Below are 20,005 nucleotides of genomic sequence, written 5' to 3' on the forward strand. Positions count from 1 at the left end.
AAACAAAGGTTCATGTTTGATTCATGTTGCTTGCTGTATCCTATTTAGGACATACACAGCCAATCACACATGCACAAACACAATCACACATGCACAAACACAATCACACATGCACAAACACAATCACACATGCACAAACACAATCACACATACACAGCCAATCACACATGCACAAACACAATCACACATACACAGCCAATCACACATGCACAAACACAATCACACATGCACAAACACAATCACACATGCACAAACACAATCACACATGCACAAACACAATCACACATGCACAAACACAATCACACATGCACAAACACAATCACACATGCACAAACACAATCACACATGCACAAACACAATCACACATGCACAAACACAATCACACATGCACAAACACAATCACACATGCACAAACACAATCACACATGCACAAACACAATCACACATGCACAAACACAATCACACATGCACAAACACAATCACACATGCACAAACACAATCACACATGCACAAACACAATCACACATGCACAAACACAATCACACATGCACAAACACAATCACACATGCACAAACACAATCACACATGCACAAACACAATCACACATGCACAAATGATAAGTCAGCTTTCTTCCAAACATATTAAAATAGTTTATTTTGTTTTTCACTTTAAACAAAACAAAGAGCTTCCTCTCCATCTCATGAGATTGTAGCCTATATGTCTGTATGTGTACAGGTCAGTGTCGGTGTCCTTCACCTGTCTGTCTATGTGTGGTGTGTATAATCAACCCAACCCTTTTCTGTGTATGTGTGTAAACCTGCATCTCTGTCCCTCTGAACCTGCATTGAGGATCTTGCTAATCTTATCATGAATTCACTCATGGAGCAAGAGCTGCTGTTCTGTGGAGAGTGGGCAGGGGGAGCCGTTTCACTTCTTGGTGAAGAACTCATTGCACATCATGGTCAGGCAGGCCACCAGTGTGACGTACTCCTGGAAGTCCACACTGCCATCTGAGTTATCGTCCAGATCTTTGAAGATCTTGTCAACCTTTGCCTGGTCAGTGTTTTTCTGTTATAATGATCAGAGAGAGAGGTAATAGGTGAGACTTTGATTTCAGCAGTTCAAACTAGAATCCATACAGTTGTTATGTGTTTATAAAGGTGTGAGAGATTAAGTTATTCTATTGGATGAGGTGGGCCATGTGTTTGTGATGTTCCAAGCAATTCAATATTTCAATAGTGTCTGTCTTTAGCAGTATTGTATTTGGTTGTGCTGCTAATAAAGCATGATTGAACTGAACTGTTCCCAGGATCCACTCACCCCCATGATCTCTCCAAGCTCAGCGTTGAGCAGATCTTTGAGTTCTCCCTTGCTCAGGGTCGTCTTGTCGCCCTCCTTGCCAGAGTACTTGTGGAAGGCTGAGATGAGCAGTGCCATACCCTGCTGGACCTTTGACATGGTGACTATGAGAGAGAGAGAGAGTGAGAGAGAGTGAGAGAGAGAGAGAGAGAGAGAGAGAGAGAGAGAGAGAGAGAGAGAGAGAGTGTGAGAGAGCAGAGAGAGAGAGAGAGAGAGAGAGAGAGAGAGAGAGAGAGAGAGAGAGAGAGAGAGAGAGAGGGAGAGAGAGGGAGAGAGGGAGAGAGAGAGAGAGAGAGAGAGAGAGAGAGAGAGAGAGAGAGAGAGAGAGAGAGAGAGAGAGAGAATTACTATTATGATAGCAGGATGCTAGTGGACATGCGCAGAGAGAGGAATGTTTGCTTACTCTGTATTCACAGTATAATACATCTGATATTATCAACATTAGTTGAATTATTTGACTTTTTGAAATTTGAAATCACAGAAACTAAGTTAAATGGATAAATGTCTCATTGTTGACTGAAAAATCCAATTCAAATCTATGTTATCTTACATCCAGGTCACCATTCCATAAATGTCTGGGAAATAAAGTCATGTTGGCACTGGTTTAATCATGTTTAAACATAAGGTTCAGGTTGAATAGAGGGTTTAAAGAATATTAACGGTTGTTGCACACGAAGCAAAGACTTAACTACACACACACCACACCCCACTTCTGCAAACAGGTTCTACATCTCTACCACAAAGGAAGAGAAAGAGAGGGGGAGGAGAGATGGAGAGCAACGCAACAGAGGCAATTAGAGAGGGAGAGAGGTAAGAGATGGAGTCATAGGGAGAGAGGTAAGAGATGGAGTCATAGGGAGAGAGGTAAGAGATGGAGTCATAGGGAGAGAGGTAAGAGATGGAGTCATAGGGAGAGAGGTAAGAGATGGAGTCATAGGGAGAGAGGTAAGAGATGGAGTCATAGGGAGAGAGGTAAGAGATGGAGTCATAGGGAGAGAGGTAAGAGATGGAGTCATAGGGAGAGAGGCGGTAAATCTCTCATTTAGAGAGAAGGAAGAGAGAGAGAGGGAGAGAGAGAGAGAGAGAGGGAGAGAGAGAGAGAGAGAGAGAGAGAGAGAGAGAGAGAGAGAGAGAGAGAGAGAGAGAGAGAGAGAGAGAGAGAGAGAGAGAATTACTATTATGATAGCAGGATGCTAGTGGACATGCGCAGAGAGAGGAATGTTGCAAAGCACACCCTTTGCTTACTCTGTATTCACAGTATAATACATCTGATATTATCAACATTAGTTGAATTATTTGACTTTTTTTTAAACATTGAAATTTGAAATCACAGAAACTAAGTTAAATGGATAAATGTCTCATTGTTGACTGAAAAATCCAATTCAAATCTATGTTATCTTACATCCAGGTCACCATTCCATAAATGTCTGGGAAATAAAGTCATGTTGGCACTGGTTTAATCATGTTTAAACATAAGGTTCAGGTTGAATAGAGGGTTTAAAGAATATTAACGGTTGTTGCACACGAAGCAAAGACTTAACTACACACACACCACACCCCACTTCTGCCAACAGGTTCTACATCTCTACCACAAAGGAAGAGAAAGAGAGGGGATGAGGAGAGATGGAGAGCAACGCAACAGAGGCAATTAGAGAGGGAGAGAGGTAAGAGATGGAGTCATAGGGAGAGAGGTAAGAGATGGAGTCATAGGGAGAGAGGTAAGAGATGGAGTCATAGGGAGAGAGGTCTACCACCCGGCCAGAGATGGAGTCATAGGGAGAGAGGTAAGAGATGGAGTCATAGGGAGAGAGGTAAGAGATGGAGTCATAGGGAGAGAGGTAAGAGATGGAGTCATAGGGAGAGAGGTAAGAGATGGAGTCATAGGGAGAGAGGTAAGAGATGGAGTCATAGGGAGAGAGGCGGTTGGTCAGTAGAGAAGGAAGAGAGAGAGATGCGGATATGGAGGGGAGAAAGGAAGAGAAGAGGGGCTGAGTTGTTTAAACACAAACAGACATGGCTCTAGCCAACGCCCTTGCATGTCTGTCTCATTAACTCTGGGGGATTTTAAGGAGAGAAAGAGAGAAGTATATATATATATATAGAGAGAGAGGGACAGACACATAGACAAAAATACAGATTGTAGGAAATTGGTGGATCGGCTGAAAGGTGCGTTGATAATTTCAGGCAAACGATAACATAAACATCCCAGCACCTCCCCACCCTCACCTGTCTCCACCCTCTATCTATCTTGTTTGCTTAAGGTGTGTATCTTCACTCTGTCCCTTCACATATCTCGCCACTATGTAGGGAGGTTGCCCTCTCTCTTCTCTCTTTCTCTGCCTCGTAGTCAAGGTGGTGAGTTTAAGGAAGTGTCTGTAATGTAAATCTCTCATTTAGCTGAACCCCTCTCCAGTGTGACTTGCAGTAAGTGCGGTCAAAGAAGGACGTTGAAGCAACCACACAGTACGAACATGGTAAGCACAACATTATAGTTGTAAGGAACAACCCCAGTCACTGTGGTGTACTCCACTGATCTCTCTCTGAGTCACTGTCAGCTGCCCCAGGACCAGCAGGCATCCAACCAGACACACCTTCTTACCACCCCTCTGACTGCCCATCTGATAACTAGAAACACACTCTACTCACAGAATGGTCAGAGCGAGGGGAGAGAGAGTTTATGGTAAGGACAGAGAGAGCGAAAGAGAGAGAGGGGTGTGGAGGATAGAAAGAGGTAGTGTTCTGCACTATGGAAGGATTGAGGGAGGAAGAGAGAGGGGAGGAGGAGGAAGAGAAGAGAGATTCTTTCATCTAAACTGCGTAGTGCTCTGAGTAGCACCACACATGTTTGAATGGAAAGGCAGACAGAGTTACGCCCTCCGCAGAGCTTGGCTCAAGATCATAAACAGTGTGGACAGGCACTTACTAACTGTTGCAAAGCACACCCTGAAGTCATTCATACTTTTGCAGTCATGTATTAATCACTATACAACATTAAACTACACACAATTAGAAATAAATGTTGTAAACCACCAGATGAGAAAGTATAATTTGGCACATCTAACACATCATAAATAAACACAGCTAAAACAAACTGAAGGTTTTTATCAGCGAGGCACTCAGATACATGTTTTACTAGGTTTAGTTTTCACTCACCGAAGTTGTGCGAGGAGTTGGACAGTCAGAGAAAGAGAGAGAGAGGAAGTGAGGAAGAGCGGGATGGGCTGTTGGTTTTAAACATTGATTACCACACCCTACTCTCCCCTCCGTCTGCTAATCCTTAACACTGATGAGATGTTCACCCACAACTGTCCTTTCCTCTCCTTGTCCCTCTTTATCTGATGGAAATGGAAACTGCAATGTTCTGTTCTCTTCTTCATGTGAACTAGTTACTGAACTAATTATAATAGTCATATATATTATCTAAAGTTAATAATTACTTCACATGAATGTATCACCATTGTAACCAATCCACCATTTTGCTCTGGTTCTTCCTGGACTTCCCTTATAAAAAACAACAACAGAAAACATACAGAGAGGAGAAATCCCTGCATATGTCTAATGTCTTTGAATGAGCATAAATACTCCCCTCTTATTCTGACTGGAGTTATTCATTTAACAACTTTTCAGTGAAGAAGAATGTGGTAAAACTGCAGCGCTTCTCCAAACTGCCCAAACTAACCTGTAGGGCTACCTTATTGGCTGACTGGCTCCATACACCCCCTCAGGGAAATTGTGAACATTACTATTCTGAAGTAGACAATCAAACTTTTTATTTATTTTTTTGAGGTTTTGATTGAATAAATAAATCAAATTAAATTCTCTCTCCCAACCCAACATACTCAAGTTTATTTGTCACGTGCGCCGAATATCACACGTGGATGAGACCTTACAGTGAAATGCTTTCGCATTGACAGGCTCTAACCAATAGTGCAAAAAAGGTATTAGGTGAACAATAGGTAGGTAAAGAAATAAAACAGCAGTAAAAAGACAGGCTATATACAGTAGCTGGAGGCTATTAAAGTAGCGAGGCTACATACAGACACCGGTTAGTCAGGTTGATTGAGGTAGTATGTGCATGTAGATATGGTTAAAGTGACTATGCATATATGATGAACAGAGTAGCAGTAGCGTAAAGAGGGGTTGGCGGGTGGTGGGTGGCGGGTGGCGGGACACAATGCAGATAGCCCGGTTAGCCAATGTGGCGGGAGCAATGGTTGGTCGGGCCAATTGAGGTAGTATGTACATGAATGTATAGTTAAAGTGACTGTGCATATATGATAAACAGAGAGTAGGAGCAGCCTAAAAGATGGGTTGGGGGCACATAATGCAAATAGTCCAGGTAGCCATTTGATTACCTGTTCAGGAGTCTTATGGCTTGGGGGTAAAACTGTTGAGAATGCCTTTTTGTCCTAGACTTGGCACTCCGGTACCGCTATTTTGCCATGCGGTAGTAGAGAGAACAGTCTATGACTGGGGTGGCTGGGGTCTTTGACAATTCTTAGGGCCTTCCTCTGACACCGCCTGGTGTAGAGGTCCTGGATGGCAGGCAGCTTAGCCCCAGTGATGTACTGGGCCGTGTCTACGCACTACCCTCTGTAGTGCCTTGCGGTCGGAGGCTGAGCAATTGCCGTTTCTGACTAGGCAGTGATGCAACCAGTCAGGATGCTCTCGATATTGCAGCTGTAGAACCTTTTGAAGATCTCAGGACCCATACCAAATCTTTTTCTTTCTCTCTCGGAGTTTCCTGAGGGGCTGTCCCCAATAGGCTTTGTCGTGCCTTATTGTTGACTCTTCATGATTGTCTTGGTGTGTTTGGACCACTCCACCCCCACATAGTTTGTTGGTGAAGTGGACACCTGCAAGGAACTTGAAATCAGCTGATGTACTGAACCTGCTCCACTACAGCCCCGTCGATGAGAATGGGGTGTACTCTGGTCCTCCTTTTCCTGTAGTCCACAATCATCTCCATAGTCTTGATTTGTTGAGGGATAGGTTGTTATTCTGGCACCACCCGAGTGTCCAGGTCTCTGACCTCCTCCCTATAGGCTGTTTCATATGTCATCAGGCTACTGTTGTGTAATTTGGAGTCGTGCCAGGCCATGCAGCCGTGGGTGAACAGGGAGTACAGGAGGGGACTGAGCACGCACCCTTGGGGGGATCCAGTGTTGAGCATTAGCGTGGCAGATGTGTTGCTACCTACCCTCACCACCTTTGGGCGGCCTGTCAGGAAGTCCAGGTTCCATTTGCAGAGGGAGGTGTTTAGCCACAGGATCCTTAGCTTAGTCATGAGCTTTGAGGGTACTATGGCATTGAACGCTGATCTGTAGTCAATGAATAGCATTCTCACATAAGTGTTCCTTTTGTCCAGGTGGGAATGGGCTGTAGCATTAGTGGAGTGCAATAGAGATTGCATCATCTGTGGATCTGTTTGTATCAACGACATTTCTGTACCATTAAAACAAAAACAACATGTTACAAACAGAAAACATAGATCCTTCCTGTCAAAGATAGAACCCAGGTAGGGTAGCCATGGTAGCTGTACAGAAGGGAAACAAGCAGAAAGCAAATAATCCAACTGCCACCCACCACAGCATAGAACTACAATGAACTAAAAGAGTATGACTGGAACACAGCTGACCACAGGAATGCTGTAAACACTACCAGTCTGGTCTGCTGCTCTGTTCAGGCTGTTACCCTGTACAACTTTCTCAGACAACTAGCACTGACAGTCAGATATCCTAGACTGGTCTTGGTTTCATCAGTAGAAAAATACGACATGGTAACATTACTGTTAACTGCTGTCAATGGACATGGTTTACTAAACATCCACTACACATGGGATGTGTTGTGGGAAAATGCTCCTCTACAACCAGTCTGGTGCCAATCTCAGGACCGTGTGTGTGTGTGTGTGTGTGTGTGTGTGTGTGTGTGTGTGTGTGTGTGTGTGTGTGTGTGTGTGTGTGTGTGTGTGTGCGTGCGTGCGTGCGTGCGTGCGTGTGTGTGTGTGTGTGTGCGCGTGAGTGTGTGCTTCGTGCTGCTAAATGGCATATATTATAGTGTGTTTGTGTGTATACCTGCCTGCAATGTGCCGTGGTGAACAGTATACAGTGGGGCAAAAAAGTATTTAGTCAGCCACCAATTGTGCAAGTTCTCCCACTTAAAAAGATGAGAGAGGCCTGTAATTTTCATCACAGGTACACTTCAACTATGACAGACAAATACTTTGTTATATACCCTTTGTTGGCAATGACAGAGGTCAAACGTTTTCTGTAAGTCTTCACAAGGTTTTCACACACTATTGCTGGTATTTTGGCCCATTCCGCCATGCAGGTCTCCTCTAGAGCAGTGATGTTTTGGGGCTGTTGCCGGGCAACACGGACATTCAACTCCCTCCAAAGATGACATATAAAATACAATACTCTGTATAATGAACACACACACACACACACACACACACACACACACACACACACACACACACACACACACACACACACACACACACACACACACACACACACACACACACACACACACACACACACACACACACACACACACACACACACACACACACACAGTAATGAGAACCCACTGGTGGTTCTGCTCAGATGTTCTGGCCGAAACCTTGATGGATGAGAGAACAGCCAAGAGCTCAGCTCAGAACAGCCTCACTCTTTCCTGGCCTCACTCGGCCCTGTCGGTCTCCTCTGCTCCGGCTCCCTGCACTGAGCTGGAGCACAACAACATCCACCTTCTAGTCTCACACTCACATATCAAGTACCCTGGATTACTGTAGGCCTAAATGTTATTTTTAATGACACCAGAGTTGTGTCAGTCAGTTTCAATTCTCATCAGTTGAATTTGACATGGACGTTCTCCATAGTAGTGGTGGACATAGTAGACTCTACGGCAGATTTAATCTAAAACTAGGCGATTGCTGGACTATGGCTAATCTTAATTTTCATCTTCTGTATTGTCCAATATGTTCTCTATGGAGACCTGCGATACAGTATCATTCTTTCGATATTATCTTTGTTGTTTCATGTTGCTGGGTAGGAGGCTTCATCTTGGAGATGGTTCTATATGTGGCTCTATTTAACCTTCACAGTAACAGTTGACTTCCTGTATTCTTACTGCCTCTGGAGTAGATAACAATATTGTGACGTAATTAAGTAATCAAATATAGGGTACGCCGTAAACCCCTCATTTATTTAATGTTTTGGGTTACATTGACATAATCAACAATTTTATTATTTCACCAGGTGTCTGAAAACAAAGGTTCATGTTTGATTCATGTTGCTTGCTGTATCCTATTTAGGACATACACAGCCAATCACACATGCACAAACACAATCACACATGCACAAACACAATCACACATGCACAAACACAATCACACATGCACAAACACAATCACACATGCACAAACACAATCACACATGCACAAACACAATCACACATGCACAAACACAATCACACATGCACAAACACAATCACACATGCACAAACACAATCACACATGCACAAACACAATCACACATGCACAAACACAATCACACATGCACAAACACAATCACACATGCACAAACACAATCACACATGCACAAACACAATCACACATGCACAAACACAATCACACATGCACAAACACAATCACACAAACACAATCACACATGCACAAACACAATGCACAAACACAATGCACAAACACAATCACACATGCACAAACACAATCACACATGCACAAACACAATCACACATGCACAAACACAATCACACATGCACAAACAATCACACATGCACAAACACAATCACACATGCACAAACACAATCACAAACACAATCACACATGCACAAACACAATCACACATGCACAAACACAATCACACATGCACAAACACAATCACACATGCACAAACACAATCACACATGCACAAACACAATCACACATGCACAAACACAATCACACATGCACAAACACAATCACACATGCACAAACACAATCACACATGCACAAATGATAAGTCAGCTTTCTTCCAAACATATTAAAATAGTTTATTTTGTTTTTCACTTTAAACAAAACAAATAGCTTCCTCTCCATCTCATGAGATTGTAGCCTATATGTCTGTATGTGTACAGGTCAGTGTCGGTGTCCTTCACCTGTCTGTCTATGTGTGGTGTGTATAATCAACCCAACCCTTTTCTGTGTATGTGTGTAAACCTGCATCTCTGTCCCTCTGAACCTGCATTGAGGATCTTGCTAATCTTATCATGAATTCACTCATGGAGCAAGAGCTGCTGTTCTGTGGAGAGTGGGCAGGGGGAGCCGTTTCACTTCTTGGTGAAGAACTCATTGCACATCATGGTCAGGCAGGCCACCAGTGTGACGTACTCCTGGAAGTCCACACTGCCATCTGAGTTATCGTCCAGATCTTTGAAGATCTTGTCAACCTTTGCCTGGTCAGTGTTTTTCTGTTATAATGATCAGAGAGAGAGGTAATAGGTGAGACTTTGATTTCAGCAGTTCAAACTAGAATCCATACAGTTGTTATGTGTTTATAAAGGTGTGAGAGATTAAGTTATTCTATTGGATGAGGTGGGCCATGTGTTTGTGATGTTCCAAGCAATTCAATATTTCAATAGTGTCTGTCTTTAGCAGTATTGTATTTGGTTGTGCTGCTAATAAAGCATGATTGAACTGAACTGTTCCCAGGATCCACTCACCCCCATGATCTCTCCAAGCTCAGCGTTGAGCAGATCTTTGAGTTCTCCCTTGCTCAGGGTCGTCTTGTCGCCCTCCTTGCCAGAGTACTTGTGGAAGGCTGAGATGAGCAGTGCCATACCCTGCTGGACCTTTGACATGGTGACTATGAGAGAGAGAGTGTGAGAGAGTGAGAGAGAGAGAGAGAGAGAGAGAGAGAGAGAGAGAGAGAATTACTATTATGATAGCAGGATGCTAGTGGACATGCGCAGAGAGAGGAATGTTTGCTTACTCTGTATTCACAGTATAATACATCTGATATTATCAACATTAGTTGAATTATTTGACTTTTTGAAATTTGAAATCACAGAAACTAAGTTAAATGGATAAATGTCTCATTGTTGACTGAAAAATCCAATTCAAATCTATGTTATCTTACATCCAGGTCACCATTCCATAAATGTCTGGGAAATAAAGTCATGTTGGCACTGGTTTAATCATGTTTAAACATAAGGTTCAGGTTGAATAGAGGGTTTAAAGAATATTAACGGTTGTTGCACACGAAGCAAAGACTTAACTACACACACACCACACCCCACTTCTGCAAACAGGTTCTACATCTCTACCACAAAGGAAGAGAAAGAGAGGGGGAGGAGAGATGGAGAGCAACGCAACAGAGGCAATTAGAGAGGGAGAGAGGTAAGAGATGGAGTCATAGGGAGAGAGGTAAGAGATGGAGTCATAGGGAGAGAGGTAAGAGATGGAGTCATAGGGAGAGAGGTAAGAGATGGAGTCATAGGGAGAGAGGTAAGAGATGGAGTCATAGGGAGAGAGGTAAGAGATGGAGTCATAGGGAGAGAGGTAAGAGATGGAGTCATAGGGAGAGAGGTAAGAGATGGAGTCATAGGGAGAGAGGTAAGAGATGGAGTCATAGGGAGAGAGGTAAGAGATGGAGTCATAGGGAGAGAGGCGGCGAGAGAAGGAAGAGAGAGAGATGCGGATATGGAGGGGAGACAGGAAGAGAAGAGGGGCTGAGTTGTTTAAACACAAACAGACATGGCTCTAGCCAACGCCCTTGCATGTCTGTCTCATTAACTCTGGGGGATTTTAAGGAGAGAAAGAGAGAAGTATATATATATATATATATATATATATATATATATATATATATATATATATATAGAGAGAGAGAGAGAGAGAGAGAGAGAGAGAGAGAGAGAGAGAGAGAGAGAGAGAGAGAGAGAGAGAGAGAGAGAGAGAGAGAGAGAGAGAGAGAGAGAGGGAGAGAGAGAGAGAGGGACAGACACATAGACAAAAATACAGATTGTAGGAAATTGGTGGATCGGCTGAAAGGTGCGTTGATAATTTCAGGCAAACGATAACATAAACATCCCAGCACCTCCCCCACCCCTCACCTGTCTCCACCCTCTATCTATCTTGTTTGCTTAAGGTGTGTATCTTCACTCTGTCCCTTCACTGTCATGCAGGTGATAGAGGACCCAAAAGCGACTTAACAGAAACAGAGTTTATTCAAGTCCAAACAGGGAATAACAGAAATCCTCTAGTCTGTAGAGGGGAATAACAAGAGAAGCGGCCACAGACTGCAGGTCGCTTCGGGTAGGCGCAGGCCGTAGTAGACAGAGACACCTGCTCACACGCAGCATCTGATGAAGGCAAAAAACACGACAGGACAGGGCGAAACACAATCACAGCATGGTGAATACAAAACAAGGAACCGACGGGACAGGAACGGAACACAAAGGAATAAATAGGGACTCTAATCAGGGGAAAGGATGGGGAACAGGTGTGGGAAGACTAAATGATGATTAGGGGAATAGGAACAGCTGGGAGCAGGAACGGAACGATAGAGAGAGGAGAGAGAGGGAGGGGGAGAGAGAGGGATAGAAAAAGGGAACGAACCTAATAAGACCAGCAGGGGGAAACGAACAGAAGGAAAAGCAAAATGACAAGATGATATAAGACAAAACATGACAGTACCCCCCCACTCACCGAGCGCCTCCTGGCGCTCTCGAGGAGGAACACTGGCGGCAACGGAGGAAATCATAGATCAAACGGTCCAGCACGTCCCGAGAAAGAACCCAACTCCTCTCCTCAGGACCGTAACGAAAAACGATAAAAAGGGAAACTAGGGTACTACTCTAAAAAAAAAATGAGAACTAGGGACAGACTGAGACACAGCAAGGGCAGGAACAAGAACAGGAGAGATGCGATGGCAGGGAACAGACTGAGACCCAGCAAGACCAGGAGCAGAAGCAGAAAAAAAATTACCAGACTTCTTCTGCGCGCAGTCTGAACACGCAGCCACGAAACGGCGCGTGTCACGCTCCTGAGTCGGCCACCAAAAGCGCTGGCGAATAGACGCAAGAGTGCCTCGAACACCGGGATGACCAGCTAACTTGGCAGAGTGAGCCCACTGAAGAACAGCCAGACGAGTGGAAACAGGAATGAAAAGGAGGTTACTAGGACAAGCGCGCGGCGACGCAGTGTGCGTGAGTGCTTGCTTAACCTGTCTTTCAATTCCCCAGACTGTCAACCCGACAACACGCCCATAAGGAAGAATCCCCTCGAGATCAGTAGAAGCCACAGAAGAACTAAACAGACGGGATAAGGCATCAGGCTTGGTGTTCTTGCTACCCGGACGGTAAGAAATCACAAACTCGAAACGAGCGAAAAACAACGCCCAACGAGCTTGACGGGCATTAAGTCGTTTGGCAGAACGGATGTACTCAAGGTTCTTATGGTCTGTCCAAACGACAAAAGGAACGGTCGCCCCCTCCAACCACTGTCGCCATTCGCCTAGGGCTAAGCGGATGGCGAGCAGTTCACGGTTACCCACATCATAGTTGCGCTCAGATGGCGACAGGCGATGAGAAAAATAAGCGCAAGGATGAACCTTATCGTCAGACTGGAAGCGCTGGGATAGAATGGCTCCCACGCCTACCTCTGAAGCGTCAACCTCGACAATGAATTGTCTAGTGACGTCAGGAGTAACGAGGATAGGAGCGGACGTAAAACGTTCTTTTAGAAGATCAAAAGCTCCCTGGGCGGAACCGGACCACTTAAAACACGTCTTGACAGAAGTAAGAGCTGTGAGAGGGGCAGCAACTTGACCGAAATCACGAATGAAACGCCGATAGAAATTAGCGAAACCTAAAAAGCGCTGCAACTCGACACGTGACCTTGGAACGGGCCAATCACTGACAGCTTGGACCTTAGCGGAATCCATCTGAATGCCTTCAGCGGAAATAACGGAACCGAGAAAAGTAACGGAGGAGACATGAAAAGAGCACTTCTCAGCCTTTACGTAGAGACAATTCTCTAAAAGGCGCTGTAGAACACGTCGAACGTGCTGAACATGAATCTCGAGTGACGGAGAAAAAATCAGGATATCGTCAAGATAGACAAAAACAAAAATGTTCAGCATGTCTCTCAGAACATCATTAACTAATGCCTGAAAAACAGCTGGCGCATTGGCGAGACCGAACGGCAGAACCCGGTACTCAAAATGCCCTAACGGAGTGTTAAACGCCGTTTTCCACTCGTCCCCCTCTCTGATGCGCACGAGATGGTAAGCGTTACGAAGGTCCAACTTAGTAAAGCACCTGGCTCCCTGCAGAATCTCGAAGGCTGATGACATAAGGGGAAGCGGATAACGATTCTTAACCGTTATGTCATTCAGCCCTCGATAATCCACGCAGGGGCGCAGAGTACCGTCCTTCTTCTTAACAAAAAGAACCCCGCCCCGGCCGGAGAAGAAGAAGGCACTATGGTACCGGCGTCAAGAGACACAGACAAATAATCCTCAAGAGCCTTACGTTCGGGAGCCGACAGAGAGTATAGTCTACCTCGAGGAGGAGTGGTCCCCGGAAGGAGATCAATACTACAATCATACGACCGGTGAGGAGGAAGGGAGTTGGCTCGGGACCGACTGAAGACCGTGCGCAGATCATGATATTCCTCCGGCACTCCTGTCAAATCGCCAGGTTCCTCCTGGGAAGTAGGGACAGAAGAAACGGGAGGGATGGCAGACATTAAACACTTCACATGACAAGAAACGTTCCAGGATAGGATAGAATTACTAGACCAATTAATAGAAGGATTATGACATACTAGCCAGGGATGACCCAAAACAACAGGTGTAAACGGTGAACGGAAAATCAAAAAAGAAATAGTCTCACTGTGGTTACCAGATACTGTGAGGGTTAAAGGTAGTGTCTCAAATCTGATACTGGGAAGATGACTACCATCTAAGGCAAACATGGGCGTAGGCTTGTCTAACGGTCTGAAAGGAATGTTATGTTTCCGAACCCATGCTTCGTCCATGAAACAACCCTCAGCCCCAGAGTCAATCAAGGCACTGCATGTAGCACCCGAACCGGTCCAGCGTAGATGGACCGACATAGTAGTACAAGATCTAGATGAAGAGACCAGAGTAGTAGCGCTCACCAGTAGCCCTCCGCTTACTGATGGGCTCTGGCCTCTTACTGGACATGAATTAACAAAATGTCCAGCAACTCCGCAATAGAGGCACAGGCGGTTGGTGATCCTCCGTTCCCTCTCCTTAGTCGAGATGCGAATCCCTCCCAGCTGCATGGGCTCAGTCTCAAAGCCAGAGGAGGGAGATGGTTGCGATGCGGAGCAGGGAAACACCGTTGATGCGAGCTCTCTTCCACGAGCCCGGTGACGAAGATCTACCCGTCGTTCTATGCGGATGGCGAGAGCAATCAAAGAGTCCACATCTGAAGGAACCTCCCGGGAGAGAATTTCATCCTTAACCACTGCGTGGAGTCCCTCCAGAAAACGAGCGAGCAGCGCCGGCTCGTTCCACTCACTAGAGGCAGCAAGAGTGCGAAACTCAATAGAATAATCCGTTATGGACCGTTCACCTTGGCATAAGGAAGCCAGGGCCCTAGAAGCCTCCCTACCAAAAACTGAACGGTCAAAAACCCGAATCATCTCCTCTTTAAAGTTCTGGAACTTGTTAGAGCAATCAGCCCTTGCCTCCCAGATAGCTGTGCCCCATTCTCGAGCCCGGCCAGTAAGGAGTGAAATGACGTAAGCAACCCGAGCTCTCTCTCTAGAGTATGTGTTGGGTTGGAGAGAGAACACAATCTCACACTGCGTGAGAAAGGAGCGGCACTCAGTGGGCTGCCCGGAGTAGCAAGGTGGGTTATTAACCCTAGGTTCTGGAGGCTCGGCAGGCCAGGAAGTAACAGGTGGCACGAGACGTAGACTCTGGAACTGTCCAGAGAGGTCGGAAACCTGAGCGGCCAGGTTCTCCACGGCATGGCGAGCAGCAGACAATTCCTGCTCGTGTCTGCCGAGCATGGCTCCTTGGATCTCGACGGCAGTGTAACGAGCGTCTGAAGTCGCTGGGTCCATTACTTGGTCGGTTCCTTCTGTCATGCAGGTGATAGAGGACCCAAAAGCGACTTAACAGAAACAGAGTTTATTCAAGTCCAAACAGGGAATAACAGAAATCCTCTAGTCTGTAGAGGGGAATAACAAGAGAAGCGGCCACAGACTGCAGGTCGCTTCGGGTAGGCGCAGGCCGTAGTAGACAGAGACACCTGCTCACACGCAGCATCTGATGAAGGCAAAAAACACGACAGGACAGGGCGAAACACAATCACAGCATGGTGAATACAAAACAAGGAACCGACGGGACAGGAACGGAACACAAAGGAATAAATAGGGACTCTAATCAGGGGAAAGGATCGGGAACAGGTGTGGGAAGACTAAATGATGATTAGGGGAATAGGAACAGCTGGGAGCAGGAACGGAACGATAGAGAGAGGAGAGAGAGGGAGGGGGGAGAGAGAGGGATAGAAAAAGGGAACGAACCTAATAAGACCAGCAGGGGGGAAACGAACAGAAGGAAAAGCAAAATGACAAGATGATATAAGACAAAACATGACATTCACATATCTCGCCACTATGTAGGGAGGTTGCCCTCTCTCTTCTCTCTTTCTCTGCCTCGTAGTCAAGGTGGTGAGTTTAAGGAAGTGTCTGTAATGTAAATCTCTCATTTAGCTGAACCCCTCTCCAGTGTGACTTGCAGTAAGTGCGGTCAAAGAAGGACGTTGAAGCAACCACACAGTACGAACATGGTAAGCACAACATTATAGTTGTAAGGAACAACCCCAGTCACTGTGGTGTACTCCACTGATCTCTCTCTGAGTCACTGTCAGCTGCCCCAGGACCAGCAGGCATCCAACCAGACACACCTTCTTACCACCCCTCTGACTGCCCATCTGATAACTAGAAACACACTCTACTCACAGAATGGTCAGAGCAAGGGGAGAGAGAGTTTATGGTAAGGACAGAGAGAGCGAAAGAGAGAGAGGGGGTGTGGAGGATAGAAAGGATAGAAAGTTGAATTATTTGACTTTTTGAAATTTGAAATCACAGAAACTAAGTTAAATGGATAAATGTCTCATTGTTGACTGAAAAATCCAATTAAAATCTATGTTATCTTACATCCAGGTCACCATTCCATAAATGTCTGGGAAATAAAGTCATGTTGGCACTGGTTTAATCATGTTTAAACATAAGGTTCAGGTTGAATAGAGGGTTTAAAGAATATTAACGGTTGTTGCACACGAAGCAAAGACTTAACTACACACACACCACACCCCACTTCTGCAAACAGGTTCTACATCTCTACCACAAAGGAAGAGAAAGAGAGGGGGAGGAGAGATGGAGAGCAACGCAACAGAGGCAATTAGAGAGGGAGAGAGGTAAGAGATGGAGTCATAGGGAGAGAGGTAAGAGATGGAGTCATAGGGAGAGAGGTAAGAGATGGAGTCATAGGGAGAGAGGTAAGAGATGGAGTCATAGGGAGAGAGGTAAGAGATGGAGTCATAGGGAGAGAGGTAAGAGATGGAGTCATAGGGAGAGAGGTAAGAGATGGAGTCATAGGGAGAGAGGTAAGAGATGGAGTCATAGGGAGAGAGGTAAGAGATGGAGTCATAGGGAGAGAGGTAAGAGATGGAGTCATAGGGAGAGAGGCGGCGAGAGAAGGAAGAGAGAGAGATGCGGATATGGAGGGGAGACAGGAAGAGAAGAGGGGCTGAGTTGTTTAAACACAAACAGACATGGCTCTAGCCAACGCCCTTGCATGTCTGTCTCATTAACTCTGGGGGATTTTAAGGAGAGAAAGAGAGAAGTATATATATATATATATATATATATATATATATATATATATATATATATATATATATAGAGAGAGAGAGAGAGAGAGAGAGAGAGAGAGAGAGAGAGAGAGAGAGAGAGAGAGAGAGAGAGAGAGAGAGAGAGAGAGAGAGAGAGAGAGAGAGAGAGACACATAGACAAAAATACAGATTGTAGGAAATTGGTGGATCGGCTGAAAGGTGCGTTGATAATTTCAGGCAAACGATAACATAAACATCCCAGCACCTCCCCCACCCCTCACCTGTCTCCACCCTCTATCTATCTTGTTTGCTTAAGGTGTGTATCTTCACTCTGTCCCTTCACATATCTCGCCATTATGTAGGGAGGTTGCCCTCTCTCTTCTCTCTTTCTCTGCCTCGTAGTCAAGGTGGTGAGTTTAAGGAAGTGTCTGTAATGTAAATCTCTCATTTAGCTGAACCCCTCTCCAGTGTGACTTGCAGTAAGTGCGGTCAAAGAAGGACGTTGAAGCAACCACACAGTACGAACATGGTAAGCACAACATTATAGTTGTAAGGAACAACCCCAGTCACTGTGGTGGACTCCACTGATCTCTCTCTGAGTCACTGTCAGCTGCCCCAGGACCAGCAGGCATCCAACCAGACACACCTTCTTACCACCCCTCTGACTGCCCATCTGATAACTAGAAACACACTCTACTCACAGAATGGTCAGAGCGAGGGGAGAGAGAGTTTATGGTAAGGACAGAGAGAGCGAAAGAGAGAGAGGGGGTGTGGAGGATAGAAAGAGGTAGTGTTCTGCACTATGGAAGGATTGAGGGAGGAAGAGAGAGAGGGGAGGAGGAGGAAGAGAAGAGAGATTCTTTCATCTAAACTGCGTAGTGCTCTGAGTAGCACCACACATGTTTGAATGGAAAGGCAGACAGAGTTACGCCCTCCGCAGAGCTTGGCTCAAGATCATAAACAGTGTGGACAGGCACTTACTAACTGTTGCAAAGCACACCCTGAAGTCATTCATACTTTTGCAGTCATGTATTAATCACTATACAACATTAAACTACACACAATTAGAAATAAATGTTGTAAACCACCAGATGAGAAAGTATAATTTGGCACATCTAACACATCATAAATAAACACAGCTAAAACAAACTGAAGGTTTTTATCAGCGAGGCACTCAGATACATGTTTTACTAGGTTTAGTTTTCACTCACCGAAGTTGTGCGAGGAGTTGGACAGTCAGAGAAAGAGAGAGAGAGGAAGTGAGGAAGAGCGGGATGGGCTGTTGGTTTTAAACATTGATTACCACACCCCACTCTCCCCTCCCCTTTCCTCTCCTTGTCCCTCTTTATCTGATGGAAATGGAAACTGCAATGTTCTGTTCTCTTCTTCATGTGAACTAGTTACTGAACTAATTATAATAGTCATATATATTATCTAAAGTTAATAATTACTTCACATGAATGTATCACCATTGTAACCAATCCACCATTTTGCTCTGGTTCTTCCTGGACTTCCCTTATAAAAAACAACAACAGAAAACATACAGAGAGGAGAAATCCCTGCATATGTCTAATGTCTTTGAATGAGCATAAATACCTCTTATTCTGACTGGAGTTATTCATTTAACAACTTTTCAGTGAAGAAGAATGTGGTAAAACTGCAGCGTTCTCCAAACTGCCCAAACTAACCTGTAGGGCTACCTTATTGGCTGACTGGCTCCATACACCCCTCAGGGAAATTGTGAACATTACTATTCTGAAGTAGACAATCAAACTTTTTTTCTTTTTTTGAGGTTTTGATTGAATAAATAAATCAAATTAAAGTTTATTTGTCACGTGCGCCGAATATCACACGTGTAGACCTTACAGTGAAATGCTTACTTACAGGCTCTAACCAATAGTGCAAAAAAGGTATTAGGTGAACAATAGGTAGGTAAAGAAATAAAAACAGCAGTAAAAAGACAGGCTATATACAGTAGCGAGGCTATTAAAGTAGCGAGGCTACATACAGACACCGGTTAGTCAGGTTGATTGAGGTAGTATGTGCATGTAGATATGGTTAAAGTGACTATGCATATATGATGAACAGAGAGTAGCAGTAGCGTAAAGAGGGGTTGGCGGGTGGTGGGTGGCGGGTGGCGGGACACAATGCAGATAGCCCGGTTAGCCAATGTGCGGGAGCAATGGTTGGTCGGGCCAATTGAGGTAGTATGTACATGAATGTATAGTTAAAGTGACTGTGCATATATGATAAACAGAGAGTAGGAGCAGCCTAAAAGATGGGTTGGGGGGCACATAATGCAAATAGTCCAGGTAGCCATTTGATTACCTGTTCAGGAGTCTTATGGCTTGGGGGTAAAAACTGTTGAGAAGCCTTTTTGTCCTAGACTTGGCACTCCGGTACCGCTTGCCATGCGGTAGTAGAGAGAACAGTCTATGACTGGGGTGGCTGGGGTCTTTGACAATTCTTAGGGCCTTCCTCTGACACCGCCTGGTGTAGAGGTCCTGGATGGCAGGCAGCTTAGCCCCAGTGATGTACTGGGCCGTACGCACTACCCTCTGTAGTGCCTTGCGGTCGGAGGCTGAGCAATTGCCGTACTAGGCAGTGATGCAACCAGTCAGGATGCTCTCGATATTGCAGCTGTAGAACCTTTTGAAGATCTCAGGACCCATACCAAATCTTTTTAGTTTCCTGAGGGGGAATAGGCTTTGTCGTGCCCTCTTCATGATTGTCTTGGTGTGTTTGGACCACTCTAGTTTGTTGG

General features: G+C 45.1%; 2 protein-coding genes across 2 annotated transcripts; both read right to left on the reverse strand.

Annotated features, from left to right (window-relative positions):
• Positions 1-635: 635 nt before the first annotated feature.
• LOC123996515 (ictacalcin-like) lies at positions 636-4,607 on the reverse strand. The gene is made up of 3 exons (XM_046299910.1): positions 4,513-4,607; positions 1,321-1,463; positions 636-1,068 (listed from the first exon to the last, which is right to left on the reverse strand). The coding sequence occupies exons 2-3, from the start codon at positions 1,456-1,458 to the stop codon at positions 928-930; spliced, it is 279 nt and encodes a 92-aa protein (XP_046155866.1). The 5' UTR covers positions 1,459-1,463; positions 4,513-4,607; the 3' UTR covers positions 636-927.
• Positions 4,608-9,396: 4,789 nt separating this feature from the next.
• On the reverse strand, positions 9,397-18,501 carry LOC123998218 (ictacalcin-like). Its single transcript, XM_046303250.1, has 3 exons — positions 18,453-18,501; positions 10,087-10,229; positions 9,397-9,834 (listed from the first exon to the last, which is right to left on the reverse strand). The coding sequence occupies exons 2-3, from the start codon at positions 10,222-10,224 to the stop codon at positions 9,694-9,696; spliced, it is 279 nt and encodes a 92-aa protein (XP_046159206.1). The 5' UTR covers positions 10,225-10,229; positions 18,453-18,501; the 3' UTR covers positions 9,397-9,693.
• Positions 18,502-20,005: the final 1,504 nt, after the last annotated feature.

The sequence above is a fragment of the Oncorhynchus gorbuscha genome, linkage group LG15, assembly GCF_021184085.1.
Source record: "Oncorhynchus gorbuscha isolate QuinsamMale2020 ecotype Even-year linkage group LG15, OgorEven_v1.0, whole genome shotgun sequence".
In the NCBI taxonomy this organism is placed as follows: Eukaryota; Metazoa; Chordata; class Actinopteri; order Salmoniformes; family Salmonidae; genus Oncorhynchus; species Oncorhynchus gorbuscha.